At 37.4% G+C, this 15898-nt stretch overlaps 2 protein-coding genes across 6 annotated transcripts; one reads left to right on the top strand and one right to left on the bottom strand.

Moving 5' to 3' along the window:
• Nucleotides 1-928: 928 nt before the first annotated feature.
• On the bottom strand, nucleotides 929-4051 carry LOC309507203 (uncharacterized protein). 5 transcript variants are annotated; one of them, XM_082181307.1, is made up of 3 exons: nucleotides 3623-4051; nucleotides 3385-3490; nucleotides 929-3281 (listed from the first exon to the last, which is right to left on the bottom strand). In XM_082181307.1, the coding sequence occupies exon 3, from the start codon at nucleotides 3210-3212 to the stop codon at nucleotides 2088-2090; it is 1125 nt and encodes a 374-aa protein (XP_082037433.1). In that variant the 5' UTR covers nucleotides 3213-3281; nucleotides 3385-3490; nucleotides 3623-4051; the 3' UTR covers nucleotides 929-2087. The 5 variants fall into 5 exon arrangements, with proteins under 5 accessions (XP_082037433.1, XP_082037434.1, XP_082037435.1 ...); XM_082181308.1 differs by having other exon boundaries at nucleotides 3385-3466; XM_082181309.1 differs by having other exon boundaries at nucleotides 3385-3425.
• Nucleotides 4052-6603: 2552 nt separating this feature from the next.
• On the top strand, nucleotides 6604-14531 carry kmt5b (lysine methyltransferase 5B). The gene is made up of 10 exons (XM_082182087.1): nucleotides 6604-6977; nucleotides 7874-8194; nucleotides 8310-8457; nucleotides 8540-8705; nucleotides 10180-10289; nucleotides 10377-10543; nucleotides 10656-10675; nucleotides 10851-10987; nucleotides 11747-11946; nucleotides 12040-14531. The coding sequence occupies exons 2-10, from the start codon at nucleotides 8041-8043 to the stop codon at nucleotides 13368-13370; spliced, it is 2433 nt and encodes an 810-aa protein (XP_082038213.1). The 5' UTR covers nucleotides 6604-6977; nucleotides 7874-8040; the 3' UTR covers nucleotides 13371-14531.
• Nucleotides 14532-15898: the final 1367 nt, after the last annotated feature.

Here is a 15898-nt window from a genome sequence, read left to right as displayed (position 1 = left end):
CGGAGTAATCCCATTCTGATCCTCTTGAGTCCATCTTATGTTCTGCCATAGATCTTCAGACCTCAGTGATAAGACATCCAGCTGTTTGGGACCCTGGCAGAGGTGACAGCAGTGTTCTGCCCAGAAACTTATCTGATGACTCACTCATTGAACAAAACAAAAACAAAAAAACGTCACTGACGGATTGCTGAGCCTTTTCTACTTCTAAATCAGTATGTCTTTGAGTGAAATTTGGAGTGTGTTTTCCTAAGAGTTAGGGAGGGGACTCTGGTGCCTTTTTTTTTTTTAAACTCACCCCAACCTTCCCCTCCTTTGAGTTTTAATCTAAACGTCTTTAAAATCTGCAGATAATGTAGATGAATCTACTTTTTAGATCTAGATGGATGGATTGATGGATAGATTAAAAAAACTGTCACTCTTTAAAAATACTTTAAATATCTATTTATATTCATTTTAAATAAAGTATTTTAATGTCAAATCTTTTTCGTTTGTGTCTGGCTCTTTTAAACATTCAAATTGACTAAATAATGATTTATAATGATCTTAAAACGAATCCTACAAATAAATAATATAAAAAAACGTATATAACAACATAAAACGTTGCCGCCCCTCGTCTATGGAACCAAGCGCCTCTGGACAGCCGCTTTGCACTTTCCATTACCATTTTTAATAAAATATTGAAACCATATCTCTACTCCCTGGCATTTTAATATTATCATACTCCTGTTTTACTGTGTCTGTTTCGTTTCATTTTACTCTGTTTTTATTTTATTTTTATTTATTCTGTTCAGCACTTTGGATAGCTTTGCTATGTTTAAGTGTGCTATATAAATAGATTGTATTTGCTTACTTACATTAACAGGAAGTATAACTGAAAGCTACAGTGAACCATTTGCATTTTTAAAAAACAATCAAAACAGCACAAATGTTATTTAGTGAAATCGTATCAATTTATTGTAGCTGTTTGAGTTCCAGCCAGTACACAGAATTAATTTATCACTGCACCGAAAAGAAAAGGGTATGGTGGTGCCATCCTGTGGATGAGAACAAAGTACTGCATACACATTTCATCCACTGGCTGTTTACAATGGGGGGAAAATGGACAGAACTTCCACGCACATGACATTACATGAGTTATCTATTAGTTTTTTGGGCTAAAGGCAATATTTTCATTCCATAAAATCAAAGCAAAACTCCACGGAAGAGAAACTTCATTAAAGGCACATTATGTTAATGTTTAGAATGAATGCTGATCTGATCTTAATCAATACATGCCTATTCATTGGTCAGCTAATACCTCATGTAAAGAATGTCTAAGCAGTTCAAGTTTTACTCATTACCTCTTTAGAAAGCCCTAAACTCAAGATTGTGTTTTTAATTGTATTATGCAAGACATTTGCCCCAAATATGGATAAACTCTAGGATGCAACACAACACATTTTCACTCATGTGAAAATCCTTAAAAACACTCAATAACAGGCTCGAACTAAAATAAAATCAATCTATTTCAATTCCAGTTTAGGAAAGTGAGATTAAAATTAAATAGTCAGAAGAGGAAAAAGTTGTCTGAAATATAGATTATCAGGAATGTCGTAACTTTTGGTCATAGATTGCTGAAAACACTGAAGTAAAATCTAGTTCGGGACATAGATTCACGCAAATAAAGGCAAAAAAAACTATATTTTTGATGATTCCTACTGAAACACACAAGGAATGAAATGTTTTAAGGAATTAAGAGTTCATGTCAAAGTGATCAACGCTCCATTGCTGCAATCTGCTTTATCCTTCTTTTTGCACAATAGAACAATTTTCCTGACTTCACATAAGCTCCTAAAAATTGCACTGGATCATAAACCTTCATAGCACAAGACAAAACTCTTTTTAGGCATAATTGTAAGGTTAATAAAATGCACATATACTGAAACTGAATCCAGTTATTTGCTAGCAAGGTGTGGCTGATGTATAATTAAATTACAGCATTCAATAATTTTCATTAGAGAGGATCAGAATTGTGTTATCTGATTATATTTTTGGTCCATCTAATGTTTTTCTTCCGGATGTGGCCGTGATTGTTTTAAGTTTCAACTTCACCAGAGCCAACTGTCTAAATGCTGAAGGCAATAGCAAGACTGCTGGAGGATTGACGTCAGCTCTCTGTAACTTTGCTCTTTCCAGTTGGGAAGGAGTCTTTCATTGTTAAGGGCCTGAAGCTTGGGCGTTCCTTCACGCAAGACCTGATACAAGCAGGGCCATCGGCTCTGTATCTGTAGTCGAGTCCTGCGGTCCAGAGTAATGCCCCGAACGATCTTCTTCGCCCGCAGCTCTCGCAGCGCTGGAAGGTTTAGGCAGGAGAAGACCAGACCGCGACTGGGCGACACATCCAAGAACTCAAGCGAAAGGGATTCAAGGGTGTACGAGATGCCTAAATTCCGCAGAGGTACAAGAACATGGAGTGTGAGGGACTTTAGATTAGGGAGCGATTTCGTCAGTGTCTGTAAAGTGTTCGGGCTGACCCCTTTGAATACCCAAAAGTACTTCAGTTCTAAGATACGAAGGTGTTGAAACTGAGTGATCAGCGTAACCGACGTTTCGGACCAGTCGAAATGCAGCCGCATTTTGGTTATCCTGGGACAGCTGTGGACGAGTCTGGTCAGGAGAATCTGGAAGTTATTGACCTGGTCCATCTTGGTAATATTGTCTTGATGAGAGCTAGAACTGGTGTGAACACGAAGGTCGAGGGGCTCCAGCAGCGTAAATGTCCAGTTTAAATCTAAATGACTGAGATCCCGGCAATGCACGTTCTCTAGAAGGTGTGACAGGAGCTCTCCCCATTTATTGCACAGGTCCCCTAAATCAAAACTGGCCTTTAGTGTGAGCAAACTAGCCCCACGGGATATAAGATGATGGGTGTAATGGTGAACCCAAGATTTCCAGCGCTCAAACTCTCTGTTGGAAACTAGCAGACCCTCCTGGCCCAGATGAAACACCCCACGGCGAGAATAGTCTGCAACTCTCCAGAGCTTCCCGGAGCGCACTAAGCAACTCCAGCTAGCACACACAAGGGCAGAGTTGCACTTGTCCACCTCACTGAGGAATGAGAGCACATGGAGCTGGCATTCCATGGGTAGGGAGTTGAAAGGGAAGTAATCTTCATCACCTTTAACCCTTCTCCTTGTATTAATGGGAACAAGGGCTCTCTTCCGTTGAGGCATGTTTGTCAGTGCTTGGTTAAATCTTCAAGATCATCCTTTTTTCTTGCTCTCTCACTGAGAGGCGTTTGACTGCACCAAACAGAAAACAAAATGTAATTTATAATGTGCATCTCAACAGTAAATGCACAAAACATTGTCTGCAATTTATATCCAAAGATCAATTCTGACTGACTCAGTTATCTCTAGCACCACTGTAATTTTTTCAATTCGATTCTTGAAAGAAATCGTTCACGAATCAAAACAAAATGTAATTTCTAATGTGCATCAAGACAGAGCATCTCAACAGAAAATGCATAAAACATATGCAATATTAAAACATTTTGACGTCTGCAAGATTTACGATTTATATATTTTAAATTAAATGAGTAAACATAATATATGTGGAAACACTTAAACTAGTGATAACTTACCTTTGACATACTAGCACATTCCTGAGATGTAAAGTTAATATTAATCGCAAAGACAACTCAGCACATTGCTGTTTTTGCTAAGCTTTTGGACGAAATAAGGCATGTAATTATTATTTTTTATTTTTTTACCAAACTATTTTTTGCAAAATAGTTTTATAGACCGCTAGTAGCGCGTTGTTAGCCTGTCACTGCGGCCTGACATATTTTAGCGATAGATGTAACGTTAAAACAAAACTGTTCGTTCGCTCAATAGAAAAATTTAACTCAAACTATCGTGTCAGTCTGACTAAGCTCTTAATTTAAAAAGAACGCTTTAATTAGTGAGAATTAGTCAGCACTTAAGAGAAAACTAAGAAGCTAAGCTGTGCTGAGAATCCCTTTGAGGGGCTGTTGTTGTTCTCGGCGAGTGACATCATCAATGTGCGTGCTACAGCCTTGAGTGTTTATGGCTGATCCGGGAACAGCTCTGAAAATGTTCTCCAAATACAGTTAAAACAGGATTTAGATTGAAAGAACTGACTTGAGGACAGGCTCAACATGCTTTTCGACTTCTGTCGTCATGAGTTTCCGCATAAAGCGTCGATAGCGGTATCGTTTCGTCACATTTCTCCATCACTACTTTTTAATATCTCACGTTGATCGATATAATTAATAAAATAATCATGTCAGAAACATATTTTACAGCGTGTATCTGGCAACGTTATGATACATCATAGAAAGTGACTCATTTCGGCGAATCGTTTTTTTCGAACAGGTTTTAAAAAGCCATTCCATCTGTTCTTTACGTCATTCCGTTGTCTCGGCGTGCTCAAGATATTCTAATAAAGAAATTCAAAGATATATTAATACTGTTTTTAATTCACATAATAAGAAAGCAATTAGACTCAGTGTCTATATGTGAGCCCTGTATAATGATTAGCGTACCACCTTGGCTGTATGTTTTTCTCATAGACGGCCAAGCACTGTCCTGTTTGTTTGAAGTTTAATAACAAAAAAGACATTCTAATAACGCCACATGTATGCAGATAGAGGTGAATTCAGGTAATGGGACACATTTTGACATTAAGATCACTTTAGAAATGTCCCAATTATCCAGAATTAACTCCAACTGTTTAATACGTTTTTGCTCAAGTTGTATTTGTTTACATTTCTGACTTACACTTACTTTTCAATTTGATTTATGAAAGAAATCGTTTAGACCGGTTTTGTGATCCGGATCATACATTTTATTAATAGTGTTTTGTTTTCTAAATTAGACATCGCTGGCATCTTAAGTAGGCTTTTTCAGATATAGGCTACATCCACCATAACTACTTTTCTTCGTAAAAAAAAAGGGGAAGGGGTATTAATCACACTGATTTGAGTATAATAATCTTAATACCATATAGTGATATGAAAAAACAAAGAGAAAGAAAATATATTCCATTCTTTGTTATCAACAACATGAAGTGCATTAGGATACATTTTACATTACTGAAGGGTTACCCCATACTGGGGTTCATGTCATCTGACCATTAACCGACATCAGAGAATCATGAACTTTATTTATTTTTTATTGTCTTAATTTTATTATTGACATAACTTACAAATTAAAATCCTAGGGGGTACTTAAAGTAAATATATTAGGTCAAAGACATTTCAGCTGACAAAAAAGTTGGGGAATCCCTGCATTGCATGTAAAAATGAAATGATGTGAATTTGTACATTTTAATGTGTTTGAAAGACAAAAGCCTTCCAAAGACATTAATGCATGGTTAAATAACTCACTGAAACTGAGTGATAATTCAAATAATGAATAATGTGTGAATCAGGAGTTGATTAGCAGTGTGCAAAGTGTGAGGAAACACGTGTTAGAAGTCAAATGATTTCTGTAAATCCAGTGATCATATGCTGTGTGGGTCTCAGTTTTCAGCGATAGGCTCACATGTTCTGGTCTGTGTGTTTAGTTCCACAAACCTGGAAGACCTTCTGAATGTATCCAAGCAGTAGGTGTTTTTAGAAAGGACATTTTTAAAGATAAAAAAGTAGTAGTGAGAATCAATGAATTATGAATATTTGTCTGCCATTGTGAGAATAACATGTAATCATGTAATCAATAAATAAAGTATAGTCTGATCACAATAAAGTATAGTCTGATTACAAGTATTTTAAAACATAATAATTTTGCATACTCAATATTTCCTGTAAATTGAAAATGTTGAACCTCTGTTTATTACAAGCAAAACTTGTATTCTTCAACACTGGAAAAACGCAGACCCATTTTTAAAAAACGTTGTCTTATTGTTTGGCTCTTAAAAACTCACATATGAAAACCTGAACAACTTTGTAGGATTTTTGAAGGAATCTGATCCAAACAGTCTGTTTTCTGTGTTACCTGGCTTAACACTCTTCACAATAATGATATGTAGCCTACCAATGTTCATGTAGGCATGATACGCCTATGTTGCATATGCAATGGTGTTTTTAATTGTTTGTTTCTTTTAATGTGTGGTCTATTTGTAATTTTATTTTGTCTGGTTCTCTTTATTATTCTTTAGTGTTCATATTTCAATCAATAAAATAAGGTGTCCAACTCATCAAAACGTCATAAGTGACTTGTTATGCACAACACTAACAAACAATAGACTATATTTTCACTAGCCTGCTAAAAAGTAGGCTAGTGTATCTACATGTATTTGTTTAAACAAAGATAATGGGAGTGACCTATACAATATATACATGTTTACATATTTCAGAAAAGTTTACAATACAAAACACATAATGAGAGACACTTTACATTTTCTTAACGATTATAATTATAGCCTGCGGTTATCATTTTTCTTGCCTATGTACACAAGAATACTTTGTTTTTCACTATTCCATATAACTGCACAAATTATTAATTCTAGGGGTTGCGAGATGAAAAGTTAGAGCAGAAAAGTGTGAATTTGTGAGAGGCTATGGTGCGGTGGGATGCTGTTGCTGCTCTACGGAAACACAAGCGCACTGATCGAGCCGCAAGTGCACATTTAAAGGGGTACAACAACAACGCTGTCTTTGTATACATCTGAGTTTGTCGAGGCGTTTATAGCTCTTGATCAACATCTAGCCACATTTTCTTTGTGCGACAGTATTGTACGGACAGTTTGGGAGGTAGAAAGAAGCAGTGAGCGTCAAAGTTGGGCCGATAATTCAAACATTTTGGGTCTATTTCTTTCTGAGGCGGCTCGGTTGTCCTGTCGTCTCTGTTGATCTGGAAACGGCCGCCATCTTGAATTTTAATGCAAAAATTTCGAACAATCTTTCGGCAATATGTCATTTTTGGATTGCATTGGACTTTGGTGATGGACACGCTTTGACGCAGAAGGGGAAAACCGTAAGTATTTAAAGTACTGCGTGTATATGGTAACCGAGATCACTCCTGCTCAGGGCTTTTCCGGGTGTCGCCTAGCAATCTCGCAGTTAGCTACACATTAGGCCCAGTGTGATACTCCTATTATTATCGTTTAAAGTCAACATCTCAAAAAAAATATTCATTGGAATAAAACGTACGGGACGTAATCATGCTCTTATTTCGATTATTACTGTACTTGAATTTCCGCCAGGGACTCTGTTATAGATATGTTTGTCCTGTCGGTTTGGCAAGTCTCATTGTTTGGTTAGCTCGATGCTAAGCTAGTTAGCGTTCATCGAATGTTTACGTTCACCGCCAATGTACGGGGTTTAGCCGCACATAAAGCGATTTAACATTTTAAGTCATTATATTACCCCCAACCTTGCGTTTCGGTTCACTATAGCAGTATTTTGGGGTATAAACTTCAATCGGCGTGTCAATGTGGTTTGTGTTGGGATTTAAATACACCGACGCTTACATTGGAGTGTTTTAGCCACAGCAGAGAAGTGTACTGATATACGTTATCAACTAAATTATTGGCAAACAATTAATTATATGAATCATTGGTCGATGTGACCGTATTTGCAAGACTATCGCAATTGTGAATTCTAGATTTGTAGTTTAATTGAAGGCAGCTTTTGGTATTTCCAACTGCAGCCAGGGGGTGGCGCTCTATACTAAAGAATATTTGAAAAGTAATCAATTTCTCACACACTTCAGACTTTTTAAATGAACTGCATGCTGATCATGAAAGCAACCATTACTATTTGTGTTGTAATTATGTTTGACTAACAAATACTGACTTTATAAAAAAGAAAATACAAATAAATTAATATGTTAATAAGCATATTATATTAATAATCTGTTATTTGATCTAGGTGAAGTAACATCTGAAGAAACTAGTTTGATTCGGAGTACTCTGGCAGATAAGACGACAGATCAGGCTTCAGCCCAGTTGTTTCTGCTGTCTCCTTGTTGAATGGTTTCTCACAAGCACACAGAAGCTCAATGCGCCTTCTCCAGAAAGCCAGCTGGTATGAAGTAGATGGGAGAATCCAAGAACATGGTGCTGAATGGCAGGAGACATGGCAGCAAGTTCTCCAGTAATCAGCCCGTAAGCAAGTCAAGGCTGCAAAACACACAGAGATCCCATCTTCGTCAAAGCAAGGGCTCCCCGAGTGGCAGAAGATGCAGTCGACGTAAGTTCCTTGCAAGCCATCACACAGATTACTTGTTTTTTCCAACTCATTTTAACTACTAATGCATCATCTTAATCCTGTCCTTAATGGTTATTAATGGCAAATATTCAAACAGGTTGTGGTGGGGCGCCCCCGGAGGCAGAAAGGCGCCATGTCCCCTCATCGGGAATGACTGCCAAGGAGCTGTGTGAATATGATGATCTGAGCACTAGTTTGATCCTGGATCCTTACCTTGGCTTCCAGACCCACAAGATGAACACCAGGTTTGTGTTTGTAGCTAGGTACATTTTCAGGGTCTGCAGTCATTAAGTTTGTCTTTCATGTTGATGTGATGCTCCTTTTTAGGTTTCGGCCAATCAAAGGTCGGCAAGGGGAGCTGAGGGAGATCATTGAGCGTTTTAAGAAGCATGACAACCTGGAGAAAGCTTTTCAGGCTCTGACCTCTGGCGATTGGACGAGACATCATTTCCTCAACAAGACCAAGTCCCAGGAGAAGCTCTTCAAAGCACATGTAAATCATATATTTGGAAAGATCTCAATTCATGATTTACACTACATGTTGATGATCATTTAACAATATTTTTTTCCTCTCATACCCCGGCAGGTTTATAATATTAATATGTATAGACCATTTAAATTGTTTATACATATTAATATTGAATGCAATTAGTGTTGTCAAAAATATCGCTGTATTGAAACTGAAATATCGGAAACGGTTCCAATACTCTGATACACCGATACCAGCTGCTCGTTCGTTCTTCTCTCCAACGGCGAATTGAAAGTTTGACACACACTCGAAAAAGTTCCTCTCACTCACTCGTCTCATTCACTCCGGTTGAAGAGTGCTTGTATTGGTCATAATCTTACTCATTCCCGCAGGTTTCGCACTCACACCAAAAGCACGTGCACCACTGATCTATATAAGTGGCACTCTCATAAAGCCGCTTCCCAAACAGCTCGCGAGAACCAAATTTACTTCCTTTCCGTGGCTTATTGCGCTTAAACTGTCAAACACATACAAAATTGTCAAAACTTGCTGAGTATTATAACAATAAGTGGTTGAAGAAACGCATGTTATGTAACAGTATATTAGATCTGTGCATAAGCTCTTAAAGTGACAGCAGCCTATTAAACCCGGTGATGTCTGTCATGTTAGTAAAAATAACTTTTTTTAACTTAAATTGTAAGCATTAATCTGTATTGAATTTTTACAATAAAAACTATCTAATTATTTTACATTTGATTACTCTCGTTTCTGTAGTATTTCTTACTTGAATACTACTGATAGACCCACCTGAAAAACTTAAAGCCATGTTTTTCATTTGCCTCTTTATTGTATTGTATTTATTTGTGCTATTATTTGCAATTTGCTTATTTGTTCTTATTTTATTACTGACTGTTTACTTGTCTTTTTTTGTAAATGTAGTTCAACGATTCAAATAAAGCCTCCCTGCTCTGTGAGTAAGATATTACAAAAAAATTACGCAAATTTATCAAAGATAAATGATCTGTATGGCGGTCTATATGGTGGTTTTCCCCATGGTATCGAAAATGGTATCAAACATTGATATTTTTTATGGTATCGAATATTGATATTTTTCATGGTATCGTATCGAAGTTGGAAATTCCAGTATTGTGACAACACTAAATGAAAAGCTTGTTTGCTTAATATTTGATAAAATGAATATTAACATTTAATATTCTTTTATTTGCTTCAAACATTTAATCAGTTTTAAATGTAATATTTAAATATTAATATAGTTTAATATTTTAATATATAGTAATATATATGACATTATTATTAAATATTTTACTATTTGTGTGTACATTTTTTGCTCCAAATACAGCAAATACATACATTGTATATGTTTATTTAATGGCAATTTTATTATAACATTCAATATCTAAACATTTAAAGCTATACATTTAAAGCTGTTTAAATATTTATGAAATGTTTACAATTTTTTCTCTCTCATATACCACAGGTGTTTGTTTACCTGCGCATGTTTGCTTCAGACAGTGGCTTTGAGATCCTTCCTTGCAATCGCTACTCCTCTGAGCAAAACGGAGCAAAAATTGTAGCAACAAAAGATTGGTGAGTTAGCGTTCTTATATAATCAGATCATCAACTTAATTTGCTGCTAGTTTTAATCATATATTCGTACCATTGTGCACATTACAGGAAAAGGAATGATAAAATCGAGCATCTTGTGGGCTGCATTGCTGAGTTGTCTCCCAGTGAAGAGAGGATGTTGCTTCGACACGGAGAGAATGATTTCAGTGTCATGTACTCTACACGCAAAAACTGCGCGCAACTCTGGCTGGGACCTGCGGCTTTTATTAACCACGGTATTTCTCTTCTGGATTTTGAACAGTCACCCATGATCGATAAATTATAAAATTATACTACGGTGACTTTTTGTAGGAAATTTAAGGTGTTTTTTTTTAATTGTTTTTACAGATTGCCGGCCAAACTGCAAGGTAAGTACAAATGAGGCTGGACTCAAAAATGAAGCCTAACTTGGATTAACCGATACATTTTGCTGATGTACGGTGTTTGTTGCAGTTTGTGTCTGGGCTCAAAAATGAAGACTAATTTGAAGATTAACTGATAAATGAGAAAATTACATTTTGCTGATGTGTTTGTTTGTCACAGTTTGTGTCAACAGGCCGAGATACCGCCTGTGTGAAGGTTCTGCGGGACATTGAACCAGGGGAAGAGATCTCCTGTTACTATGGAGATGGATTCTTTGGAGAAAACAATGAATTCTGTGAATGCTATACTTGTGAAAGGTATCATGTGCTTTCTCGCATCTCTTTTAGTACAGTAGTTAGGAATGGATGACTATAACAGCATTTTGTCTTGTGTTTTGATTATATTCTATAGACTGTTAGAATTTAGTTGAGTTCTGTTGAAATAATGTTTAGTTCAGTAGTTTAAACATTATATTCTTTCTCCAAATATTTATATATTAACATTTAAATGTTTATTCAGTTCAATTAAATAATGAATCGATTTAAATAGTTTTTTTGACAATATGACATTTTTGGATTGCGCTGGACTTTGGTGATGGACAAGCTTTATTAAATTATTATATTATTAATATTTGTATTGGTTTCAAATGGTTAAATAATAATATATGTAATATGTAAATATGAGTAATATTCATATTATTGCTCAATATTTAATGATCAAATTAATATTTTACTATTTGTTTATACATGTTCTTTCTAAATACTTGAATATTAATATTTAAATATTACTTTAAACATTTATTTAATGGAAATAAAATGTAATATCAATATTAATGTATACATACAAATATTAAATGTAATATTTAAACATTAAATGTTTGTTTTTTATAATTGTTTATTTGCTTTTAAATATTAATGCTTAATGTAGTATTTAATATTAAAATAATAATATTAAAATTGTTTATTTAGCTTTTAACAATACAATTAATATGTGATATTTTACTAGTTCCTTATGTATATTTGGTCCAAATATCTATTTATTAAATGTAATGTTTGACAATAAGATTTTTCTTTTAGACGTGGCACTGGAGCTTTTAAGTCGAAAGCAGGGTTGCCTGTGGAGACTCCGGTGATCAATAGTAAGTACGGCCTCAGAGAGACAGACAAGCGTCTGAACAGACTAAAGAAGCTGGGGGAAAGTTGCAGGAACTCTGACAGCCAGTCAGTCAGCTCCAATGCAGATGCAGACTCTCAGGAACCAACCACTGTACAAACATGTGAGAGACCTGTAATACTAGACGTTTGATACTAATAATGCTGTTAGAGCTAATGCTCATCAGATTCCTTCTCTTCCTTTCATGTTTCTCCAGCATTACGTAAGAGGACTTCGCAGTCCTGTGTCAAAAAGCACGGAGAAGCAAAGGCTGTAACAAGGCAAACTCTGTCAAGCACTCCTTCTTCTACCTCATCCTCAAAACGAAGTCAAACGAATATTTCAAGTTTACCAAAGAGACTTAAGTCAAAGCCCTCACAGCCTTTGTCTAAAGGAAGACGACGGTGTCGAGGCGTATGGACAAAAGCCTCTAGTCGAGTGAACGCTAGTGGGAATCTCAAGGAGCCCTCCAGACGAGACGCGGACAGACGCAGTTCTGGAGGCAAAGGCAGTGTAGCACGATCATCAGAAAACAATCAGAGCTCTTCGAAGGGTGCTTCCCTGTGCAAGGACAGCATACTTTGCCCTTACAGAACTCGTAGGTCCACGAGGACCTCTCTCAGTGCTCAGGGGTCTGACGGCACGCAGGCATCAAGTCAGCCGTTTAGCCCGGGTGTAGTCTTCAAGTCAGAGCCTGGAGAGCTCATCCCTGTGACACCTGCGCACCAGATGAACACCCCTAGTTTGGAGACCAGCTGTCCTAAGAAAGGGACGTGTCCTAGACGCAGGAGGACGGTGAAACAGGAAGACACCGGCTCTTATGGCGAGTCCTTCCTCCAGGAGGGCGTGCCCGACTTGCGGCACGCGGTTCGGGCTGCAGATGTAGCAGACTGTGGGAAGGTAGTGCTCGGCCTGCCGGACCGCCACCAGCACTACAACGGCTCGGCTAAAAGCAGCAAGGCTCTTCGCCGAGGCAAGGGCAAGAAGAAGCGGCAGATCACGCGTTACGACGCTCAGCTGATTCTGCAGAACAACTCAGGCATCCCCAAGATAACACTACGCCGGCGTCGAGACAGCAGCAGCAGTAAGAACGAGGCCAGAGAGAGCAACTCTTCGAGCTCCTCCAAAATCAGCATCAAGTTCAGCAAAGAGCACGAGAAGGACAGGAGCAGCTCGTACGTGGCCAAACTGAACAACGGCTACAGCCACGGCTCCCACAGCAGCTCCACCAAGCTCAAGATCCAACTGAAGCGGGAGGAAGACGGCACCGGTTTGCATCGCGCTTACCCGGAGGACGTCACCTTGGGCATCGTGAAGCGAGAAGGGGGGGATGTTTTGGATCACAAGGCGGCCACTCAGGTAGGTCAGAACATGGAAGTGGAATCGCTGTCCTCTGAGGACGAGGAAGAGGACTACTTTGATAATGAGGATGATTTCATCCCGCTCCCACCAGCAAAACGTCTGCGTCTCATCGTGGGCAAAGATTCCATAGACATTGACATTTCCTCCAGACGACGAGAAGATCAGTCCCTCAGACTCAATGCATAAGCTGTGTAAATATCCATTGTCTCAATCATGTTCATTTTGAACATATGTAATTTAAATAGAAAATGCAAAATGTACAATTAAATCATGGCAAAATATCTTTCTTTACATTTTAGTGATGGCACTTCTTTTTTTCCTCACAATGATTATAAATATTGTAGAAAGTGTACAGGTTATGTATGAATTCTATCCAAGTCTGATAACGTGCATATGTTTGTTAGCATTTTGTCCAGCTTAACTGTTTTATTCCATAAAACTCTCGGCTTTGTTTGCAAGACGTTAATCCACTTGGGAAACGTATGCATGGTTTCACCTCAAAAGGTTGACACTTGATGTTTCAACAACAGTGTTCCCATGCACAAGAATCACGTGTGTGTCTGTCTGTCTCTCTCCTCAGCTTGATCTGGCTAAAGGGAATCGTTGAGCAAACAATGTGCAGAGGAGCTCAAATTTATACAGATCTCTCCGCTTTTTTTGTATCAAAATCCTTTTTATCATGTGTCAGATTTTTTGGCCATGGAAGGCCGTGGTGCTCATTGTGGTGGCCTGGTGCTGGTCCATTAAGATATTGGACTATTGAATAATTATTCTGTGAATGTCAGACCCTTTTTGTGTGACCTTGGAAGTCCATAGAGAAGCGTGCCTACGGATAAAAGTACGCAAGAGATGAGTTGTACTGAAACGTCATTAATCAAGAATCTGTTTTTCTGAGTCATGCTCATTGTGGTATTCAGTACATCTAATTGACTTTGTGTGCATTTTGTGCTCTGCCGAAAAATTATAAAAATGGACAAAAAAAATATGCTAAGGTATTCAACGCTGTTGTTTGTGTTTCCATTGTTGACCCTAAGTAGGCAGCTGCCATATTAGGCTATTTTTATTTGTACCTTTTTTTTTTTCCCTATCTTTTCTTTCATTATATACTTTACATTCTGTAGTGTCAAAAGTCTGCCATCTGTGGGCTTAAAGGAGCTTCTTATCCTAATGATCACAAAACTCCTATGGTCTCAAGCTTACAAACTGACTCTTAAAAAGCATCATGACAGTAACAATGTAGGATGTATACATAATCTGGGGGCATACTGTTCACTCTGTATATTCTGGGACTTGTTTTTATTTAACTGTTTTAAGTACTTGAAAACTATAAAACTCATTTTCAAGATATTTTATTGTCTTATGTCATTATTAGATTTATTAGATGTACTATATGATCATATTTAGGGGGCCTAGCCGCCCAGCCCCAAAGGGGCTGTTCGTTTTCTTCTTCCCGAATGGGAATCAAGGGCAGCCCTATCAATGGCACATAGGAAAATGATTCAATTAAATCACGTTTCACATGGTTATAACTTTTGAACCCTTTTAACTAGAAAATTGAAACAACTTCACCTCATACTGGTCACATTCAACATCTTACATTAAGACACCATTACAGTAGCGGCCATTTTGATAAGTACAGTACTCAGTTTATTCGCTGATCGCTACTCCTTCAAATTTTTTTCAATTCTTATGAAAATTGGCTCAGATGATCTCTGGACCAAGCTGCACAGAAATGACGGAACATATTTGTTTTATTCCTCTTTGTTCAAACGTTATGTCGCAAACTTAACAAGGTCGAACCAAAATTGTTTCAGAGGCTGTCTCTCGGCCAAACTTTGATCAATCGAAATGAAAATTGGTACGCTTCATCAGGACCATGATCTGAGGGGCCATGCCAAGTTTGGGAAAAGCGCCACCTACAGGTCATGAGAAAAATGGCTATTTTTGCTAATAACTTTTGAACAGTTTGTCAGAAAATCATACGTGTGTGAATGTGATTGCTTCTTGAAGCTATATTTTCTTTTTATTTCCATCTTGCTGATTCACATTCAGGGGGCGGTTGCATAAACTGCTAAGACGTCTTACAAGTTATTCATTTTTTATTTATTTATTTCAGTTACATTAAAACACTAATTGGCCTCATTTGATACCAAACAGCAAGACTGTTTACCCCAACTAACTGCTAGTTGGTCCGACTATTTCTTAAAGGGATAGTTCACCCAAAAATCAATAATTACCCTCATGTCATTCTGTAAATTCAATCTGTTCGTATAAGTGAATTAGATTTACGACCTCTTTATGAACTTTTAGAAGCATCAAAGTTGTAGCCTAGCTGCGTAGCTGTTAATGGAGGAACAGAAATCTCTCAGATTTCATGAAATATATTTTAAAAGATATTTACTCACGACATGAGCGTGAGTAATTTATGACAGCTGATGGTTGAACTACCCTTTTAAGACCCCGACTTATCTTAATTGCTATGTTTATGCAACATAGCACACCTCACGTTGTTCTAAACATGTATACGTTTCTTTGTTTTGCTGAACACAAAGGAAGATACTAAAGAATGTTTCTAATCAAATAATTGTGGGGCACCATTGACTTCCATAGTAGGCTATTTTTTTCCATACTATGGAAGTCAATGGTGCCCCACCACAACGGTTTGGTTACAATCTTCAAAATATCTTCCTTTGTGAACAGCATAAGAAATAACT

This window comes from Leuciscus leuciscus (assembly GCF_965113295.1).
Source record: "Leuciscus leuciscus genome assembly, chromosome: 10".
NCBI classification, from domain to species: Eukaryota; Metazoa; Chordata; class Actinopteri; order Cypriniformes; family Leuciscidae; genus Leuciscus; species Leuciscus leuciscus.
The sequence above is the reverse complement of the archived record's forward strand: the minus strand, read 5'-3'. Positions and strand labels throughout refer to the sequence as shown.